This window comes from Mustelus asterias, chromosome 2 (genome assembly GCF_964213995.1).
Source record: "Mustelus asterias chromosome 2, sMusAst1.hap1.1, whole genome shotgun sequence".
NCBI lineage: Eukaryota > Metazoa > Chordata > Chondrichthyes > Carcharhiniformes > Triakidae > Mustelus > Mustelus asterias.
Genome location: NC_135802.1, coordinates 9,982,646 through 10,003,558, shown reverse-complemented (window position 1 = coordinate 10,003,558; position 20,913 = coordinate 9,982,646). Strand labels below are relative to the sequence as shown.

General features: G+C 44.7%; 1 protein-coding gene across 2 annotated transcripts in view; it reads right to left on the bottom strand.

Moving 5' to 3' along the window:
• The window catches only part of ctdspla (CTD (carboxy-terminal domain, RNA polymerase II, polypeptide A) small phosphatase-like a), a 193,366-nt gene that overhangs the window by 24,900 nt on the left and 147,553 nt on the right, over positions 1-20,913 (bottom strand). For both annotated transcript variants that reach the window (XM_078231279.1, XM_078231270.1), the window contains one exon: positions 14,044-14,100. In XM_078231279.1, the coding sequence (XP_078087405.1) occupies positions 14,044-14,100 (57 nt within the window). The remainder of the gene's footprint in view (positions 1-14,043; positions 14,101-20,913) is intronic.

Genomic DNA, 20,913 nt, shown 5'->3' with positions numbered 1-20,913 from the left:
AGAACAAAGAACAGTACAGCACAGGAAACAGGCCCTTCGGCCCTCCAGGCCTGTGCCGCTCATTGGTCCAACTAGACCATTCGTTTGTATCTCTCCATTCCCAGACTGCTCATGTGACTATCCAGGTAAGTCTTAAACGATGTCAGCGTGCCTGCCTCCACCACCCTACTTGGCAGCGCATTCCAGGACCCCACCACTCTGTGTAAAAAACGTCCCTCTGATATCAGAGTTATACCTCGCCCCTCTCACCTTGAGCCCGTGACCCCTCGTGATCCACCTCCGACCTGGGAAAAAGCTTCCCACTGTTCACCCTATCTATACCCTTCATAATTTTGTACACCTCTATTAGATCTCCCCTCATTCTCCGTCTTTCCAGGGAGAACAACCCCAGTTTACCCAATCTCTCCTCATAGCTAAGACCCTCCATACCAGGCAACATCCTGGTAAACCTTCTCTGCACTCTCTCTCTAAAGCCTCCACGTCCTTCTAGTGGTGCAGCGACTAGAACATGACGCAGTACTCCAAATGTGGCCTAACCAGTGTTCTATACAGCTGCAACATCAGACTCCAGCTTTTATACTCTATACCCCGTCCTATAAAGGCAAGCATACCATATGCCTTCTTCACCACCTTCTCCACCTGTGCTGCCACCTTCAAGGATTTGTGGACTTGCACACCTAGGTCCCTCTGTTTCTATACTCTTGATGGCTCTGCCATTTATTGTATAACTCCCCCTTACATTAGTTCTTCCAAAATGCATCACTTCGCATTTGTCTGGATTAAATTCCATCTGCCATTTCTCCGCCCAATTTTCCAGCCTATCTATATCCTGCTGTATTGCCCGACAATGTTCATCGTTATCCGCAAGTCCAGCCACCTTCGTGTCATCCGCAAACTTGCTGATGACACCAGTTACACCTTCTTCCAAATCATTTATATATATCACAAATAGCAGAGGTCCCAGTACAGAGCCCTGCGGAACACCACTGGTCACAGACCTCCAGCCGGAAAAAGACCCTTCGACTGCTACCCTCTGTCTCCTGTGGCCAAGCCAGTTCTCTACCCATCTAGCTACCTCTCCTTGTATCCCATGAGCCTTAACCTTCTTAACCAACCTGCCATGAGGGACTTTGTCAAATGCCTTACTGAAATCCATATAGACGACATCCACGGCCCTTCCTTCATCAACCGTTTTTGTCACTTCCTCAAAAGCTCCACCAAATTTGTAAGGCACGACCTCCCTCTTACAAAACCATACTGTCTGTCACTAATGAGATTGGTCCGTTCTAAATGCGCATACATCCTGTCTCTAAGAATCCTCTCCAACAACTTCCCTACCACGGACGTCAAGCTCACTGGCCTATAATTACCCGGGTTATCCCTGCTACCCTTCTTAAATAACAGGACCACATTCGCTATCTTCCAATCCTCAGGGACCTCACCTGTGTCCAATGAAGAGGCAAAGATTTCCGTCAGAGGTCCAGCAATTACATCTCTTGTCTCCCTGAGCAGTCTAGGATAGATGCCATCAGGCCCTGGGGATTTGTCAGTTTTAATGTTACCTAAACAACCTAACACTTCCTCCCTTGTAATGGAGATTCTCTCTAACGGGTCAACACCTCCCTCTGAGACACTCCCAGTCAACAAGTCCCTCTCCTTTGTGAATACCGATGCAAAGTATTAATTTAGGATCTCCCCTATTCCCTTGGGTTCTAAGCATAATTCCCCATCTTTGTCCCCGAAAAGTCCGACTTTTTCCCCTGACAACTCTTTTGTTCCTAACGTATGAATAAAATGCCTTAGGATTCCACTTAATCCTATCTGCCAAGAACATTTCGTGACCTCTTTTTGCCCTTCTAACTCCCCGTTTGAGTTATTTCCTACACTCTCTGCATTCCTCCAGAGCTCCATCTGTTTTCAGTTGCCTGGACCTAACGTACGCCTCTTTTTTCTTTTTGATCAGATCCTCAATTTCACTGGTTATCCACGGCTCTCGAATCCTACCTTTCCTATCCTTCCTTTTTACAGGCACATGCCTGTCCTGCAGCCTGATCAACTGTTCCTTAAAAGACTCCCACATGCCAGACGTGGACTTACCCCCGAACAGCCTCTCCCAATCAACGGCCACCAATTCCTGCCTAATCCGGCTATAGTTAGCCTTCCCCCAATTTAGCACCCTACCCCGAGGACAACACTCGTCCTTGTCCATTACTATCCTAAAGTTAACAGAGTTGTGGTCACTATTTGCCACATGTTCCCCTACCGAAACTTTGACGACCTGACCGGGCTCATTTCCCAGAACTAGATCCAGTATAGCCCCCTCTCTAGTTGGGCTATCTACATACTGTTCCAAAGAACCTTCCAGTACGCATTTTACAAATTCCTCCCCGTCCAGACCCCCAGCCCTAAGCACTTTCCAGTCTATACCAGGGAAATTGAAGTCTCCCACTACAACAACCCTATTTTTTCTGCACACATCCAGAATCTCCTGACATATCCGTTCCTCCACTTCCCGTGGGCTGTTGGGTGACCTGTAATATACCCCCAGCATAGTGATTGCACCTTTCCTGTTTCTGAGCTCCACCCACAGCGACTCATTACATGACCCCTCCAAATTGTCCACCCTCTGCACCGCTGTAATATGCTCCCTAACTAATATCGCTACTCCCCCATCTTTTTTAGCCCCTCCTCTGTCTCGCCTAAAACACTTATACCCCGGAATATTCAGCTGCCAGTCCGTCCTTTTAACCATGTCTCCGTCACCGCAACCACATCCAAATTCCGCGTAAGCATTAAGGCCCTAAAGTTCGTCTGTCTTACCCATTACGCTCCTCACATTGAAGCAGATGCACTCCAGATCCACTCGGGTCATCCTGCTCCAGAATGCTCTTCTTAGCTAGCCTTGCCCTGGCCCCCAGCTCGACCCCAGCCTCGGTACTTACTGACCTACTGTTTTGATCCCCACCCCCCTGCCACACTAGTTTAACCCTGCCGAAACACTCTAGCAAAACTCCCAGCCAGGATATTTGTGCGCTTCCAGTTAAGGTGTAACCCATCCTTTCCGTACAGGTGCCATCCTCCCTTGAAGACTTCCCAATGACCTATGAATTTGAAACCCTCCCTCTTGCATCAGTCCTTTAGCCACGTGTTCAATTGTAGAATCTCCCTGTTCCTGGCCTCACTAGCACTCGGCACTGGGAGTAGTCCAGAGATTGCTACCCTAGAGGCCTTATTTTTTAGCCTAGCACCCATCTCCCTGAATTGCTCTCGTATGACCCCCCTGCTCTTTCTACCTACGTCATTTTCACCAATGTGTACAATTACATCTGTTTGATTATCTTCCCTTTTTAATATGCTTCCTACCCTCTCGGAGACATCCAGTACCCCGGCACCAGGGAGGCAGACTACTATCCTGGAGTCTCGTTCGCGCCTGCAGAGCCGCCTGTCCGTGCCTCTAACCATTGCATCCCCCACCACTATTTCTCTCCTAATCCCCATCTTTCCCTTCTGGGCCTCTGAGCCTGTCTCTGTGCAGTACTCACCATGATGAATTGCGAGATACCCTACAGAGAATGAGTGGCGTGGCGATGATAATCCTTTCAGTCAAGGAGGAGGCTTCCTCGCTGAAGTCTCAGCTTCAATCCTTGGAAATCCTGCTGCACAGTATGTCGAACATCCTATTTGAGTAAAGGATAATGGCCAGACGAGGACTGTCCTTGAGCTAGTCCAGTGGGAAGAGGAGGAGCTGTGATAGATTCCCGGCTGGTTTTGAGAACTGGCTGTTGTGCTTTCGCGATCTCAATCTGATGACTGGGCATCTGGAGTCCTGGATGTTCCTCAGCGATCCAGTATTAGCTTTGGCTGTTTCTGGCTTTGTGGATGGTCTGTGGTTTATTGTTGATCCTAGACTTTGTTCCTTTGTGATTGTGCCTTGGTATCTGGCCCAGGGCCCTCTTCTTTTTGCGGGGAGTGCTCCGAGTGAGTTGTGTGTCTTGGGGCTGTGTGATAAATGTTTCTTTGCATTTTTTTTTTGCAGTACCCTTTGCTTTGGCTATCGAGGTGAGAGTGCCACAGCAGGGTGGTGGGTGGATGGATAGCTGTCGAGACAGTAAGTCCCCATTTTAGATGAGGAAAGTCCCCCATTTGAACAAAGAACAAAGAAAATTACAGCACAGGAACAGGCACTTTGGCCCTCCAAGCCTGCACTGACCATGCTGCCCGACTGAACTAAAACCTCCTATCCTTCCAGGGACCGTATCCCTCTATTCCCATCCTATTCATGTATTTGTCAAGTCGGTCCTTAAAAGTCACTACCGTATCTGCTTCCATTACCTCCCCCGGCAGCGAGTTCCAGGCACCCATCACTCACTGTGTAAAAAAACCTGCTTCGTACATCTCCTTTAAACTTTGCCCTTCGCACCTTAAACTTATGCCCCCTAGTAATTGATTCGTCCACTCTGAGAAAAAGCTTCTGACTATCCAACTATTGGTGTTGTGTTTTTCATGAGTTATTCTGGGTCTAAGAAATTTTATGTTTATCCTATGGTGCTGCAGACAGACTAAATATTCCGCAGTGACTAGACTTCTTCTCCGTGCCTTTGGCACTCCTGGATGGTGAATGTGTGTGTGTGTGTGTGTGTGTGTGTGTGTGTGTGTGGGTGCACACCTGAGCACAGATGTTTTGTTGCTCCAAGAGCGTGCACAATAACGTCATGTTTTTGTGGCCTTATCCTCTTGTCTTGATTTCTCACGCTCTTTTCTGTTGTCCTTTCAATATGTGGAGATGCCGCCGTTGGACTGGGGTAAACACAGTAAGAAGTTTAACAACACCAGGTTAAAGTCCAACAGGTTTATTTGGTAGCAAAAGCCACACAAGCTTTCGGAGCTCCAAGCCCCTTCTTCAGGTGAGTGGGAATTCTGTTCACAAACAGAGCTTATAAAGACACAAACTCAATTTACATGAATAATGGTTGGAATGCGAGTACTTACAACTAATCAAGTCTTTAAGAAACAAAACAACGTGAGTGGAGAGAGCATCAGGACAGGCTAAAAAGATGTGTATCGTCTCCAGACAAGACAGCCAGTGAAACTCTGCAGGTCCAGGCAACTGTGGGGGTTACAAATAGTGTGACATGAACCCAATATCCCGGTTGAGGCCGTCCTCGTGTGTGCGGAACTTGGCTATCAGTTTCTGCTCAGCGACTCTGCGCCGTCGTGTGTCGCGAAGGCCGCCTTGGAGAACGCTTACCCGAATATCAGAGGCCGAATGCCCGTGACCGCTGAAGTGCTCCCCAACAGGAAGAAAACAGTCTTGCCTGGTGATTGTCGAGCGGTGTTCATTCATCCGTTGTCGCAGCGTGTGCATCCGACATGCCGGATCATCGACACAAATGCCATCATCTCACGTGAGAACACCATCCACCAGATACACGGTACATACTCTTGCAACTCGGCCAACGTTGTCTACCTGATACGCTGCAGGAAAGGATGTCCCGAGGCATGGTACATTGGGGAAACTATGCAGACGCTGCGACAACGGATGAATGAAAACCGCTCGACAATCACCAGGCAAGACTGTTCTCTTCCTGTTGGGGAGCACTTCAGTGGTCACGGGCATTCGGCCTCTGATATTCGGGTAAGCGTTCTCCAAGGCGGCCTTCGCGACACACGACGGCGCAGAGTCGCTGAGCAGAAACTGATAGCCAAGTTCTGCACACACGAGGACGGCCTCAACCGGGATATTGGGTTCATGTCACACTATTTGTAACCCCCACAGTTGCCTGGACCTGCAGAGTTTCACTGGCTGTCTTGTCTGGAGACAATACACATCTTTTTAGCCTGTCTTGATGCTCTCTCCACTCACGTTGTTTTGTTTCTTAAAGACTTGATTAGTTGTAAGTATTCGCATTTCAACCATTATTCATGTAAATTGAGTCTGTGTCTTTATATGCCCTATTTGTGAACAGAATTCCCACTCACCTGAAGAAGGTGCTTGGAGCTCCGAAAGCTTGTGTGGCTTTTGCTACCAAATAAACCTGTTGGACTTTAACCTGGTGTTGTTAAACTTCTTACTGTCCTTTCAATATCCATACAGGAGGAGGCGCTGACCTCAACAGCAGGGATTACGATGTCTGATTCTCTGAATTATTTGTATTGTTAATTAGGAATGGGGTGAAGGTGGAAGAGAGAGTTCATGCTCTGAAGTTGTTGAACTCAATGTTCAGTCCAGAAGGCTGTAAAGTGCCCAATCGGAAGATGAGGTGCTGTTCCTCCAGTTTGCGTTGGGGTGACAGAGACTCTTTAAATTCCCCCACTTCAGGAATTAGATTAGAACCTTGCGATCTAATTCAAAGTCAAGTCTTTGTGCACATGTCATTTCTAGTAGGAATGTTTTGATAGTGATGAACTATTTCTATTGCCCCCGTTGACATTCATTTGTCTGTCTCATCTGACAAAGCAGCGCACTATTAAAGATTTCTGCAGCTTACACAGTCTTGCCAAGCCACTGACTCTTGGAGGCATGCTGGTCAATTGCAGAGCTTCAGTTTCTGAAAGGCGGGAGCCTGTAGCAATATTTTCCCCGTATAGCCACAATGTTCTGTGGTGATCCACATGCAGGTCCCAGAGGAAGAGGAATAGTGGGTCCGTAGCAGGAGACCTGGCAGCAGCTGCTGCTTGTGGATATCAAATTGAAAGCAAGGAACTATTCCAGCTGCCAAAAAAAGCCAGCTACTGAACCAGGCTTTGCCAGTACACAAGTTGAGCAAGTGAGACAGACTCTCAAAGGGAAAAGAGATATCCAGTGATATCTTATTGATTCGCCTGGTTTAATTCTTAATATTCCAAGAGTTCATTTGCCTTTCTCTTAATAACTTTCCTGTCAGCAGGTAATCACAACAAATTTTCACCTGATTGATGCTAAACGCACTTGTATGGATCTCTCCGCAGAACCTCGGCAATGGACAAAGGGCATACTTAATCCTGGAAAATAATTTGATCAGCTTCCACGGCCTGGAGTAAATATAGCCTTTGGTGAACAAAAACCTTTCCCATTCTCTTTGGCACCAAGCAATCATAATCTGCTCATCCCATCATTGGTAAATTCCTTGGCTGAGTAATTTGATGCTTGAGTAGTGAGGTTCAAGGTGGAGGTCCCACGGTCAGGGGGTGGTTTGAAGTGAACCATCTAAAGTCTGCAGCTGGCATGTTCTGCTGAACTGCACAAACTCTCTACTCGGTCTATTTTAGGAATAGGTACTGATCATTTTCAAAAGTCATGCTCTATCGGAACATGGCAATGAGGAATTGCATGAAAACCACCTACTTGGTAAAACCCAGAGGACAGGTCCACTTTAAGGCCAAGATCTTTGAAGCTGGTAATTTAAGATGTTGAATACCTCTTGTGATAATGCCTCAGCACATTTATACCTTCAGTAAACACATCCTTGAGCAGTTCCTCACTAACTTTCTACATTTTTATGATCCCAGTAGGTAAATGGGGGCATTTTGAAGTGATCATCTTGGTTTCTGCAGGTTTAGCCCCGATATAGATCAAAGCATAACTTTCATTTATGCCACCTTCTGCAGGAGGTCAGATGTGATCTCCTGGTATACCATCTGGGAAATGGTACTGGATTTCCTCCAAGGTTTTCTAGAAACTTCACTGGAAATCTTTGTATCTCTCACAGGAGGTAGTTTGCAACGAAATGAAGTGGACAGAAAATGTTTGCACATGGCTGGAGGCAGTTTAGTCAGTAGTGTGAGGACAGCACAAACCCAAGCTTACCTCAAGGTGTGTGTATGCCCATAAAACAACAGCCAATCTCTGATGTACCCAGAAGCTAAAACGTCAGTGATTTGATGCATGTTTTGTGATCCATTGAATCCCTACAGTGCAGAGGGAGCCATTTGGCCCATTAAGTCTGCACCGACTCTCTGAAAGGGCATCCTACCCAGGCCTACGCCTTGCCTTATCTCTATAACCTTGTGCATTTACCATGGCAAATCCTCTTCACCTACACATCTTTGGACACTAAAGGGCCATTTAGCATGGCTAAGCCACCTAACCTGATGTACTGCTTAGGCTTGATGTGTTCCTCTACCTTGCTGCTAAATTCAACACAGTTTGCAAACCAAATACAAGTTTGGCTGGTCATGGGGTCACAGCTAGGCAACAAATATTTTAGTATAGTTGTGGGGAAGTCATCAACTGTGAAAACATTGCTAAATTGTGCAAAGCGTTTTAAGTCTCGGACAAATGATGGTGCTGACATACTAACCCAATGCAGGCACTTAGTTTGATGTATATTTTGATTTGATTTGTCACATGTATTAACATACAGTGAAAAGTATTGTTTCTTATGCGCTGTACAGACAAAGCATACCATTCATAGAGAAGGAAACAAGAGAGTGCAGAATGTAGTGTTACAGTCATAGCTAGAGTGTAGAGAAAGATCAACTTAATGCGAAGTAAGTCCACATAGCATACCTCATTTGCTTTTGCCTGCTTTATTTGCCCTCCATACGACTGTCCATGGAGTAAATGACTAGTGACTGATGCTGCACAGAAGTTAAAGATACAGCTTTGCTTTTCTCTGCTTGGCCTGAAAGGCTGAGCACCTAGAACTGTAATTCATGGCACTTCACCGTCTACTCGCGATGCACAAGTTTCCCCATGAGCCTCAAAAGCAACACTGAACCCAGACTCGTGGTTAAAAAATAAAGATTGTGGCATTCTGCTTAATCTAATCTACTGCTGTAGAGGAAGTGGTAATAATTTACCAAACCTTGATTCGAAGGTTGATTCTTACAACCTCAGCCTAAGTACCTCCAGTGTTTCAGCCATGTTACTTTTGAAGTGCAGTCACTGCTGTGACGTAGATAATTTGTACAAAGCACAATCCCACAAACAGCAACAAGATAACAATTCAATAATCTGTTTCAGTGATATTTGTAATTAAAGTACAGATAGTCGAGGAAACGCCCCGTACATTCAACACCAATCCACTTTATAACACTTGGTAATTTCTGGTAAACTAACAGAAGCAGGTAATTTTATCCCGTTTGCAAACAGTTTCTGTCTCTCTCCTTAGAGGGTAAGCAAAATATAAGTTTTTAAAAATTCAATTTACTCCACATCATGAATTCATACTTCATGTAGGCAATGATGTTCCTCTGTCTTCAGATGCATCTGTGTACCATGACTGCCCCCTAGTGCAAGTAATCAAGAATAGGCCAACCATAAGCAACACAGCCTATCCTGGATTACTTGAACCAGGTCCCAGTCTGATCATACGCCCTTCGATGGAAGACATTGTCCAGCGCCGATTCGCCCCCACGTCCTGGGTACCACAGCCAGTGTAATGGTTTAAACCATGGCACTGATTCAGTCTTGCACCCACAGACAGATATACACAATATACAAGTGGGCATTGCCTTAAAGCTGGAGCTAGGTTAAATTGGAGCTAAATTATTCTAGGCTAGGGTGGTATCAGGAAGTAAATCTTCACATCGTGGGTAGTGGAAACCTGGAATGCATAGACTGGTGAGGCTGGGGGTGGCCAGTTGAAAATTTCAGAACCGGGCCTGATGGACTTTTGTTAGGGAAGGGGATTACGGTTCTGCAACTAAGGAGGGTAAATGAGTTAAGATACAGATCTGTCCAGTAAATGGATGGCAGAACAGGTTGCTGGGGCTGAATGGAATAATTATTTTTACAGTGCCTCTCAACATTCTTAAAGTTGTTTCCTCCTTTTTCATTCTTAAAAAGGTATTCGCACACGGATCAGGGCGATCACTGGCTTAATTCTTAGTCTATACTCAATTGTCTATTCTCATGTGACGCGGTAGTCAAGGGCTGCTTCTGAGGGGTATGTGGTCAGGACTCCAAGCTCATTACCTGCTAACATCTGCTGCAAGTTCGTGTGTGTGGACATCAGGTGAAGAGAGGGCTAGGTTCATTGCTCATACTCTTATCTCTAGGCTCACAAAGGATGGAGAATATTGGGAGAGTGACCAGTGCCCGCGTGCTGACATCAAAAGTCTCAATAATGATATTAACTCTTTAACTCTTCTCAGAACTGCATCTCCATGCAAAAGTAAATCTCAAGGCAATTAATGAGAAAGGGGGTCAAAAGCATTTAGCAAAAAAGGTGAAGCCTTTGAATGAAGTGACAGGGCAGAATGATTTGGAGAAGACATTGTACAATTGGTAAGGCCATATTTGGAATACTGTGTGCAATTCTGGTCACCCTATTATAGAAAGGATATTATTAAACTAGAAAGAGTGCAGAAAAGATTTACTGGGATGCTACCGGGACTTGATGGATTGAGTTTTAAAGGCTGGATAGACTGGGACTTTTTTCTCTGGAGCGTAGGAGGCTGAGGGGTGATCTTATAGAGGTCTATAAAATAATGAGGGGCACAGATCAGCTAGATAGTCAATATATTTTCCTAAAGGTAGGGGAGTCTAAAACTAGAGGGCATAGGTTTAAGGTGAGAGGGGAGAGATACAAAAGTGTCCAGAGGGGCAATTTTTTCACACAAAGGGTGGTGAGTGTCTGGAACAAGCCGCCAGAGGTAGTAGTAGAGGCGGGTACAATTTTGTCTTTTAAAACACATTTAGATAGTTACATGGGTACGATGGGTATAGAGGGATATGGGCCAAATGCGGGCAATTGGGATTAGCTTACGGATTTTTAAAAAAAGGGCGGCATGGACAAGTTGGGCCGAAGGGCCTGTTTCCATGCTGTAAACAGATCACAGGATCACAGAAACCCTACAGCACAGAAAGAGGCCATTCGGCCCATCGAGTCTGCACCGACCACAATCCCACCCAGGCCCTACCCCCATACCCCTACATATTTTACCCACTAATCCCTCTAACCTACGCATCTCAGGACACTAAGGGCAATTTTAGCATGGCCAATCAACCTAACCCGCACATCTTTGGACTGTGGGAGGAAACCGGAGCACCCGGAGGAAACCCACGCAGACACGAGGAGAATGTGCAAACTCCACACAGACAGTGACCCAAGCCGGGAATCGAACCCAGGTCCCTGGAGCTGTGGAGCAGCAGTGCTAACCACTGTGCTACCGTGCCGCCCTAACTGTGCTACCGTGCCGCCCTACTGTGCTACCGTGCCGCCCTAACCTCTATGACTCTAAGAGCATCAGAGGCCACTTGGACTGAAAGGTACAGCACTGATGGTAGTGCAGAGAAAACTAACTGCAAACAATAAACCACTCAAGTAAGCACGTTTAGGACTCTTGTTTGGAGATCATCCAGGTCAGAAGCTGTGAGGCAGCAGAGGGTTTTGTAAATTAAGATATTTGTAATCGAGTTCAATAATGAGTTGATAGTCATGAATATTACTGACTTGCTACATTTAAAGAACTTAAATAAAATCCTCCCATAATCTTGCTCAAGACCTGTTAGCTTAAATACTCGGGTCCTCTTAAGTCTAGAGATAGGAACATAGGAACTAAGAGCAGAAGTAGGTATTTCAGCTCTATGAGCCTGCTCCACCATTCAATCAGATCATGGCTGATTTCTTCCTGGTCTCATATCCACCTCTCTACCTGTTCCCCATATCCCTTTAAGCAGTTTTTTAAAAAATCAGAAATATATCTATTTCCTACATATATCATATATTTCTAAATACCAGCCATTTGAAATCAATCCCATATGCGGTTGTTGGTTGATAAACTGCTTTAATAAAGGAGCTGGACATTTTGTGTTAACTCCCAGGATTTCCCCCACTGAGATGGTTCCAGGAAATCCCACACTTCCTTCTCTCGGCTGCCAACATTGTGAACTGGCACAGTATAGAAACCGTCCAGTCAGGGGAAAAGCTTCATCGCGTGATGCTGAAATGGATATGTATCCTCTTGCACAATTCATACATCATGGAGCAATCTGATTACATTCAAGAAACAAGCCAGAGAGGACTTTATGACAATGCACATAAAGTCGAATAATACTTGGGTGAGGGTACGGTTACACAGGTTGTGAAAGGTACATTGAGAACCTATATATTAAATATAGTGTTATTTACACAGCTGGAAATCAGGATGGTTGAGGCAAGGATACTGAGCTAATTTAAGAAACAGGTGGATTCTGCAATAGCTAAAGAGCAGGATTGACATTTAAGATGTTTAGGCTGAAGTGTTTTCTCATCCAAACTATCCCATTTCAGCAGTCTGGCAGCATCTGTAAGGAGAGAAAAGGGCTGACGTTTTGAGTCCAGTTGACCCTTTGTCAAAGGGCCAGCTTTGACAAAGGGTCATCTGGACTCGAAACGTCACCTCTTTTCTCTCCTTACAGATGCTGCCAGACCTGCTGAGATTTTCCAGTGTCTTCTCTTTTGATTTCAGATTCCAGATCCACAGTAATTTGCTTCTATCTAATTTCACCCTGACTTCAAATATTGCCTCTCAGCGCCAGGGACCCGGGTTCGATTCCCGGCTTGGGTCACTGTCTGTGTGGAGTTTGCACGTTCTCCCCGTGTCCGCGTAGGTTTCCTCCGAGTGCTCCGGTTTCCTCCCACAGTCTGAAAGACGTGCTGATTAGATGCATTGACCCAAACAGGCACCGGAGTGTGGCGACAAGGGGGAATTTCACAGTAACTTCATTGCAATGTTAATGTAAGCCTTACTTGTGACTAATAAATAAACTTTAACTTTATTTATTTAAACAAAATCAGGTGGATTTCTTTGCTCGACGCGAGACACAACAATGTAAGGGACTGGAACATTTTGTCACATCACACCCCTTTACAAAAAGCACAGCACAGACTGCATCCAAACTGAAGCAACACCCAACACTGCGTACTGAACACAAAGTAAAAACTGTCCTTTTCACATCAGTTTCCATTCAGTGAGATGGGATTTCAGAGATAGTGTTTTGCTTTTATAGCTCAACAGTAACAGTAATTTGTTTTATGGCGTTAAACTGTGCCAATATTTATGACGTCTATCACAAGTGGAGAACATTCAAATGAGTGAGATAAGCAATGTGAGTATGCTTACACTGTGTTTGCAAAGCTTTGAACTGTAAACTATCAGAAACAGGGACACCTATAGACAGCAGAGGACTCGCATCTCACTGGTCTGGACGACAATTAAATCCAAGTCCCAGCGGAGAAGCACTGATTTCAGAACCCAGCACACACTATTCCGTCAGGTCTCCCATTTCTATCCGAGTGGAGTCACCAACTTTACACAAAAGGCTCAGTCCAGTGTTCATGTCTTTTGCATTTTGAAATCACAGATTAAACCCGAGCTGTTTTATTTCGCAAAAGGAGAATGATAATTCCGAAATTACTTCAGGCCTCACACTGCTCCATTGCGATCCTGTAGCTAAATAATTTATACTTGATCCTCACATCATACTGTAGCTCAGTTGCGGCCAAAACTTCAGATGCAGTAAAAACAATTTATGTACAATATATCTGGGTGGTGGGCTAACTCTGACCATCCCTTTCCTGCCCAGGGAAATGGAGTGTGGGGCGGGGAGGCAGTTAAAACAGGTCAGGAGAATTTCCTGGTTGCTTTCCACCCCAATTTGCGCATTGGAAATTGTAAATTGCAAGCTCCAGGTATACTCATTTGAAGCTGCAGGGTTCAGGTCAGGCACAGCAGCCAGGACCAGGGGAGAGAAGTTTCTATTTGTTTTTTCCGTGGGCCAGGAGGAACAGAAACGCTCCTCTGAGTAGCACAAGGAAAGCCTGAGCTCTCCCCTCTCCCACAATTTTCACTGCCCTCTCCACTCCACCTGACTTTATGCTGGTGTCAGTTCTCTCAGATCCCCGCATTGACCCAAAATCCTGTTCACAACTTCTGTTATCCCCACCGCTTTCAGACAGAAGTCTCACCGGCAGCACATAGCGCGCGAGCGCGCCCCCCCACCCCACCCCCAGTCACATCCCAGCCCAGATACAAAAGTCAACCCCCATATCACATCAACCACAATCAACACTACAACAAGTGATAATCCTCATCCCACTGAACTTTCACTCTTTTGTATAATTAAGGATTTCTTACCTGATGAACAGTCCCATCTATCTCAACAGGAACAATGAAATCTGCATTGTTAATAGGCTGTAAATAAATAAAAGGCAGTCATTACACATTATTATTAAACTCTAATTCTGTTAATAGTTTGGCTGCAAATATGTACAATTTAAGCAGTCAGTTAAGCACTCGACTCTTATTTGTCTTTATCCCACAGACATCATTATTAAAATTGGGAAATGACGTGCTTGAGCATCAGTGATACTTCCCATCTATTGTTTTCCAGGTGAAAATATCAAACCAGGAATCTTTGATGTTTTCCATTTGTTCACTGTCCATGCTTGATGCTTGCATTTCATCCGTCAACAGATAACTAACCAAGCTAAGGTTCGCCTGCTTCTTCTTAGACCAGGTTAATACCATAACGCTGCACGTGGTTATGTCTCCATTTGCTGGGCGACAGGTTCCGGATCTTTCCCTCCTGCGAGACCCATGGAGGGGCAGTGAGTGCAGACTGATGGGTGTTCAATGGCAGGAGGATCCCAAGACTAACCACACCCATCTTCCCCCACTACCACGTTCACTAAATGAGCCTCTGCGGTGCAATTAGGAACCAGAGTGCCTCAACCACCCCTTCCTGACCCAATTATTTCGAATGTACAGCTCTGAACAGGTCATTTACAATTAAAGATTCATAGAAAGCATACTACAAAGGAAAACACCATTTGGCCCATCTAGTCCATGCCAACTCTACAAAAGCAATCCAGGTAATCCCACTCCCATCTTTTTCCCCCCAGAGTCTTGTAATTTTTCCCTACAATTGCCGCTTGAAAGTTCAGATTGAATCAGCCTCCACCAGTCTCAAAGGCAGTGAATTCTAATCCTAACCAATCACTTTAAATCTGTGCCTCCTGGTTCTCGAGCCTCCTGCCAATATGAACAGTTTCTCTCCATCTACTCTGTTCAGATCCCCTCACGATCTTGAGCATCTCTATCAAATCTTCTCTTAATCTTCCCCATGGAGAAAAATCCCATCTTCGCTAATCTATCCAGGTAGCTGAAGTCTCTCAGCACTGGAACCATTCTCGCAATTTTAATCTGCTTACTCTCCAAAGGTTTTACGTTGCTCCTAAGGTGCAGTGCCCAGAATTGGACACCATGCCCCCGTTGTGCCCAGACCAGAGTTTTAGAAAGGTTTACCATCACCTTATTCTTTGAACGAACTGATCCATGATGGTTATGCTCCACATGAGCCTCCTTCCACCCCTCCTCATTGAACACTATCAGCATATTCTTCTATTCCTTTGTTCTTCAGGTGCGCATCTAGTTTCTATTTAAATGCATGACAGTATTTGCCTCAATTATTCCATGTGGTAGAGTTCCACGTTCCAAACACTCTCTGGGTAAAGCATCTTCTGAATTCACTCTGAAGATGGCCCCTTGTATTCATCTCTCCACTAATGGAAACATATTCCTGATGTCTACGCTATCATATATTTTCAAAATGATAAATGTCGCCTCAACTTTCTCTTGTCTAGGAGCCACAGCCTTTTCAATCTTCCCTGATCATTATAACCTCTCAGTTGGGGTACAATCCTTGTAAAAATTCTAATACCCACGAGCATTGCCTACCACCAACTTCTCAGAATAACAAAGAATGGGTAACAAATTAGGAACACAGGAACAGGGCTGTCCAGGTTATTGAAGAAGAAAATCCCGACTGATAATGTGCCTTAATTCCATCCATCAGCCTTAGCCAATACTACTACCCCGATAGCATCCCTGACTTCTAAAAAACAAACACAATGAACAACCAGCCACATTTGTATATTCTTGTACAGTTGATTTGAGGGGTGAATGTGTCAGGAAACCGGAACTCTCTGCTCTTCTTGGAAGAAGTTTGCATAATTGTACAAGTCCACCTGATCTTACCCGAGTTTAACTTGGGAAAGCATCCCTGACAAATAAATAAATTATCAAGGATCATAAAATCCCTACAGTGCAGAAGGAGGCCATTTGACCCATCGAGTCTGCACAATCCCACCCAGGCCCTATCCCCACAACCCTTCTTATTTACCCCGCTAACCCCCAGACACCAAGGGGCAATTTAGCATGGCCAATAAACCTAACCTGCACACCTTTGGGGCACTCCCACTGTATTGCACTGGAGCATCAGTCTAATTCATAAGCTCAGATCATAGGGGGCTGCCAACTGAAGCAAGAGGATAAACCTGTGACCCAATGGGTCTGTAAGGATGAATTACTGTTTTTACTAATTGAGGGTTTTGGGGGGGCGCGGGGGGAGTTGTGGTGGTGGTGGCAGGAGGGAAAAGAACACAATCCTGTGTAAATTTTTTAAAAGTATGATGGAGTTCAACACACCAAGAGAAGAAGTTTCCATTTGCGCGGGAGAGGTGAGGCCATAAATTAAGATTCACCAACAAACTTAATAAAGTATTCAGAAGAGACTTCATTTTTTACCCAGAAAACGCAAATGGAATGCAAAATCCATCAGCACATGGAGTGGTTGGGGAGAATAAGGGAAAATTAGTACATGAACGAGGAAGGATTAGAAGTTTAAAGTTTTTAAAGTTTAAGGTTTATTTATTAGTGTCACATGAAGGCTGACATTAACACCACAATGAAGTTACTGTGAAAATCCCCTAGTCACCACACTCCAGCGCCTGTTCAGGTACACTGAGGGAGAATTTAGCACGGCCAATGCACCCTAACCAGCACGTCTTCCAGACCGTGGGAGGAAACTGGAGCATCCGGAGGAAACCCACACAGACACAGGGCGAATGTGCAAACTCCGCACAGACAGTGACCCAAGCAGGGAATCGAATCCAGGTCCCTGGCGGCGTGAGGCAGCAGTGCTAACCACTGTGCCGCCGTGTATGTTGATAGGGTTAGATTAAGTAAAAGGGGCCTCCTGTGGGAGGACAGGCATCAGTGCCGGCCTGTTGGGTTGAACAGCACATTTCCATGCTGTAGGTTTAGCTTCACAGTTCTCTTAGTTGATTTTTAAAAAATTCAAACAGTAGAAGTAAGAACTTTGGATCAATTTTTGCATGTATGATAGCATACATCAGTATATCTACTCAGCTAAACTGCTAAGCAAATACAGACTGACCAAATATTTATCATTTTCCAAAGTGCAGATTGTGTGGTTACGACAGTGCCGGGCCACACACAAAAAAAAACCATAAAGTGCTGATGGAAGAGTAACCAGGCGAGGGCGCTCGTACATTAACAGCAGTAAGCTGATTCCATCGTACATTGCTGGGAAACAGCACTTCCCGCTGGATTTTCACATCACAACAGCAGCTCAGAGAAAGGCGGCTGCACTACCAGAGCTTCCAATATCACGGAGGCATTTAAAGCAATTTTCTCATGAATTCAATATGCTGGAAGTTGTTGTTGTTTTGGAATTTTGTTTCTAATGACCGAATGCTCTCAAATGGTAAACATTTTTTATTTAAATGAATGAGAAACAAAGGTGAAAGGGCAAGGCCCATAATGCAGATTGTGGCCAAGACAGGAAAGAACGATATATCGCGTAAACCATGTGGTGATCTTTCAAGGACTTCAAAGCTCTTAGATTGTAGAAGGGAGGGATTACCAGAGGGAGGTAAGGAGCTTCACAGTTTGGAGATCCTGGGAACAAAGGATTTAAGGACAGGAGATGATGAACCCAAGTTTGATTTTAGCACTGACATAGGGGAGGAGGATGTTGTGCGCAGGATAGAGCATGCAGTTAACTATAAAGAAAAGCTTGGAGGAATGTTGACCATAATAGTATGGATAAAATGGAGAGAAGGTTGCAATAGTGAGGTGGATAAGTAAGAGCCTTTTTTTGACTCTGTGTGCGTGTGTGTATGTGTGTGTGGGTGTCTGTCTGGGTATGTGTGTGTGCGCTTGCTGCATTGACAATCTGCTCATGATTTGAAGATGTTTGACAAAAGTTTCTTTTGAGAAGTGAAACATGAAAAAAACACATAGGTTCCAAACATTTTGTTCTTTGTCTTTAATGAGCCATTACTGAGAGTTTTAGTACTGCCTCCAGATTCCATTCATTGCACAAACTAGTCAGATTGTGTTGGTGAATTATGACCAACATAAAGGAATTGGGCAATTCTTGCTATGTAATGAATGACCTCTCTCATTAAGCAGTGAATGTACAACTCAGTTGAGTAAGCACCAGAATCAGCTCTGCACTAATGCACTCAGTCCAAGAATTTGGTCTTACCCTGGCATCTTTGGAAAGGAAACCAAATGGGAAAGGAGGAAATCTGGCGGACATGATAAAAATGATGCAGAAAGCTCTCTTGTGACAGTGGCATCACATGGAATGCTGCTATTCACCGTCAGATGAGGGGTGTCAGTGCCCGCGGAATGGCAGGGCCAGCCCATGCTGGCTGATCATACTTGTGTTGGTTCGGAGGCATTGCAATGTAGATTCACCAGAATGCTATTGGGGCTAGAAGGGTTAAATGACGAGGGTAGGGTTGCTTGGTTTGTCTTCCTTTGAGTATAGAAGATCAAGGGCTGATTTAATTGAGGTTTATTATTATTACCTGATAGGGCAGATAAAGAGAAACTATTTCCTCTGGTAGAAGTGCCCAGATCAAGCGAAAATTCAATTCTAGAATTAGAGTTAGACTCTTCAGGGGTGATGTCAGGAAATGTGACTTCATGCAAGTGAAAATCTGGACTCAGACCCCTAAAAATCTGTTACGATTGGGAGCCAACTGAAAGTTTAGAGAAGAGGTTGATAGATTTTTGTCAAGTAAAAATATTAAGGGACATGGAACCAAGGCAGGTAAAAGATGAAATATGTATCAGCCATGATCCAACCGAATAGCAAACAGGCCAACAAGCTGAATAACATTCTCTTGTTCCTAAGTGTATGCCAGTGAGCACCATGTTGAGTGCCGAATGGTAGAATCAATGTTCAAACCTCAAAGGTAGTTAGTGTTTGCAGGAGCGGATGGCTTAAGAGATAAAAATGTGGCTTTAATTGAATGATTACCACTCGTTCCAGGTTTGTAAAGCTGTATGGTTTTCAGCACGATGTAATTCCCAAACCAGTATGTCCAAGACTGGTAAGATGCATGGCATTCATTACTCAATCCAACACACCAGTGTAAATCTGGATTAAGGTGGAACTCGCTACCGCATGGAGTAGTCAAGGTGAACATCACAGGTGTATTTAAGATGAGGCTAAATAAATACATGAGGGAGAAAGGAATAGAAGGATATACTTACTGATGGGGTGAAAGAAGAGGGGTGGAAGGAGGAAAGCATAAACATTGGCAAAGACTAATTGGGCCAAGTGGCCAGTTTCTATGCGGCAAAAATTATGCATCAAAATGCAGTGACAAGAGGAGACTGATGTGCAAGTGGGAAACACAGTCGAGGGGTTTAAAATCATGCAACAAATGAAAGGAAATCATCTAGGCCGTACATCAAAGTTTCAGAGTGGCTCAGTGACTCTTGCCTCTGAATCAGAATGTTACAGGTTAAAGTTACACTCCTGAAACTTGAGCATAAAATCTGGCACACCTGCTACAGGACTGAGAGTGAGACATTAAACCAAGGCTCCATCTACCCCTCAGGTGGAGGTCAAATATCCCATGGCACTACTGCAAGGAAAAGGAAGGGAGTTCTCCCTGACACCGTGCTCCCTCACTCAACATGACTAAAAGACAGATTTATCCGGTCACTTTTGTGGAGTTCAGGGTGTACAACTGATTGTCACATTTCCTACACGACAACAGTGATTACACTTCAAAACTACTCATTGACTGTGAAGCACTCTGGGACATCCAGTGGTCATAAAAGGTACAATAGAAATTCAAGTCTTTCTTTTCTCTTTCTACTCCACAGGAAGCCATCTAAATGCATTGAACTGCAACTGGCCTCAGCATTTCCCAATCATTTGTAACTGCTCCCCAGCAACATGCCTTAACTGGTTTAGGAGATGTAGGATTGAGAGACAGGCTCAAGTTCTGCTGTGAGAATGGATACTTCAATATCACAAATATCACCCCCCCTCCCCACCACAACCCCCCTGCCAACCCTCCCACTGATTTAGAGGGCCACCTTAACCCATAAAGTCTGAACTACACCATGGGTCACTGTTTGCAGGAGAGGAAAGGTGTGAATAAGGAACATGGCAACAACATATCATTAACGAGATCAAAACACAAATCGGCCATATGGACCTATGCCTTCACAGATTACCTGGTATTGCAGCTACTGACCAATGTAAGGTTTAGTTTCGTTCAGTCATAGAATCATAGAATTCCTACAGTACAGAAGGAGGCCATTCGGCCCATCGAGGACCATGCAAGGTTTCAAACTTACCAATGCCTAGGCTTATTTTTCCTCCCAACAAAATGACTTCTTCACAAGTATAACACTTGCGGTTAAAATAGACAGTTCTATATTAAAAATAATAATGCAGGGCAAAGACCACCACTGAAAGCAAGTGAAAGGAGCTCACTAATTGCAATATCTTTACTCTCTGGAAAGATGCTCAGCGTCACCAATTCCCTGCCTAGATAACAAGGATTAAAAGATTCATGTGATACGATTGGGTATAGTTCTAGATTTAAACTCACTCATCACACAATAAGTGTGTCTGAACAGGTGCCCAGAAATCCAGACAGGCACATGCCATTATTTTGTGAGCATGGGTATATTTTATTTCAGTTTCTTGCTGGTTGTCGACTGACATTGCATGAGCTGCTCTGATGCAGGACAAAGGGAGTTAAATGAAATCTTTTGTTCACATGCAAGAGAGGTTGATCTTCCTTCCCTTTTTGGTCATTTCCTTTTACAGTTGTCAATTCAGAGAGGGCTCAGTACCGGTGAATGGAAATGCTCGAATTTAGA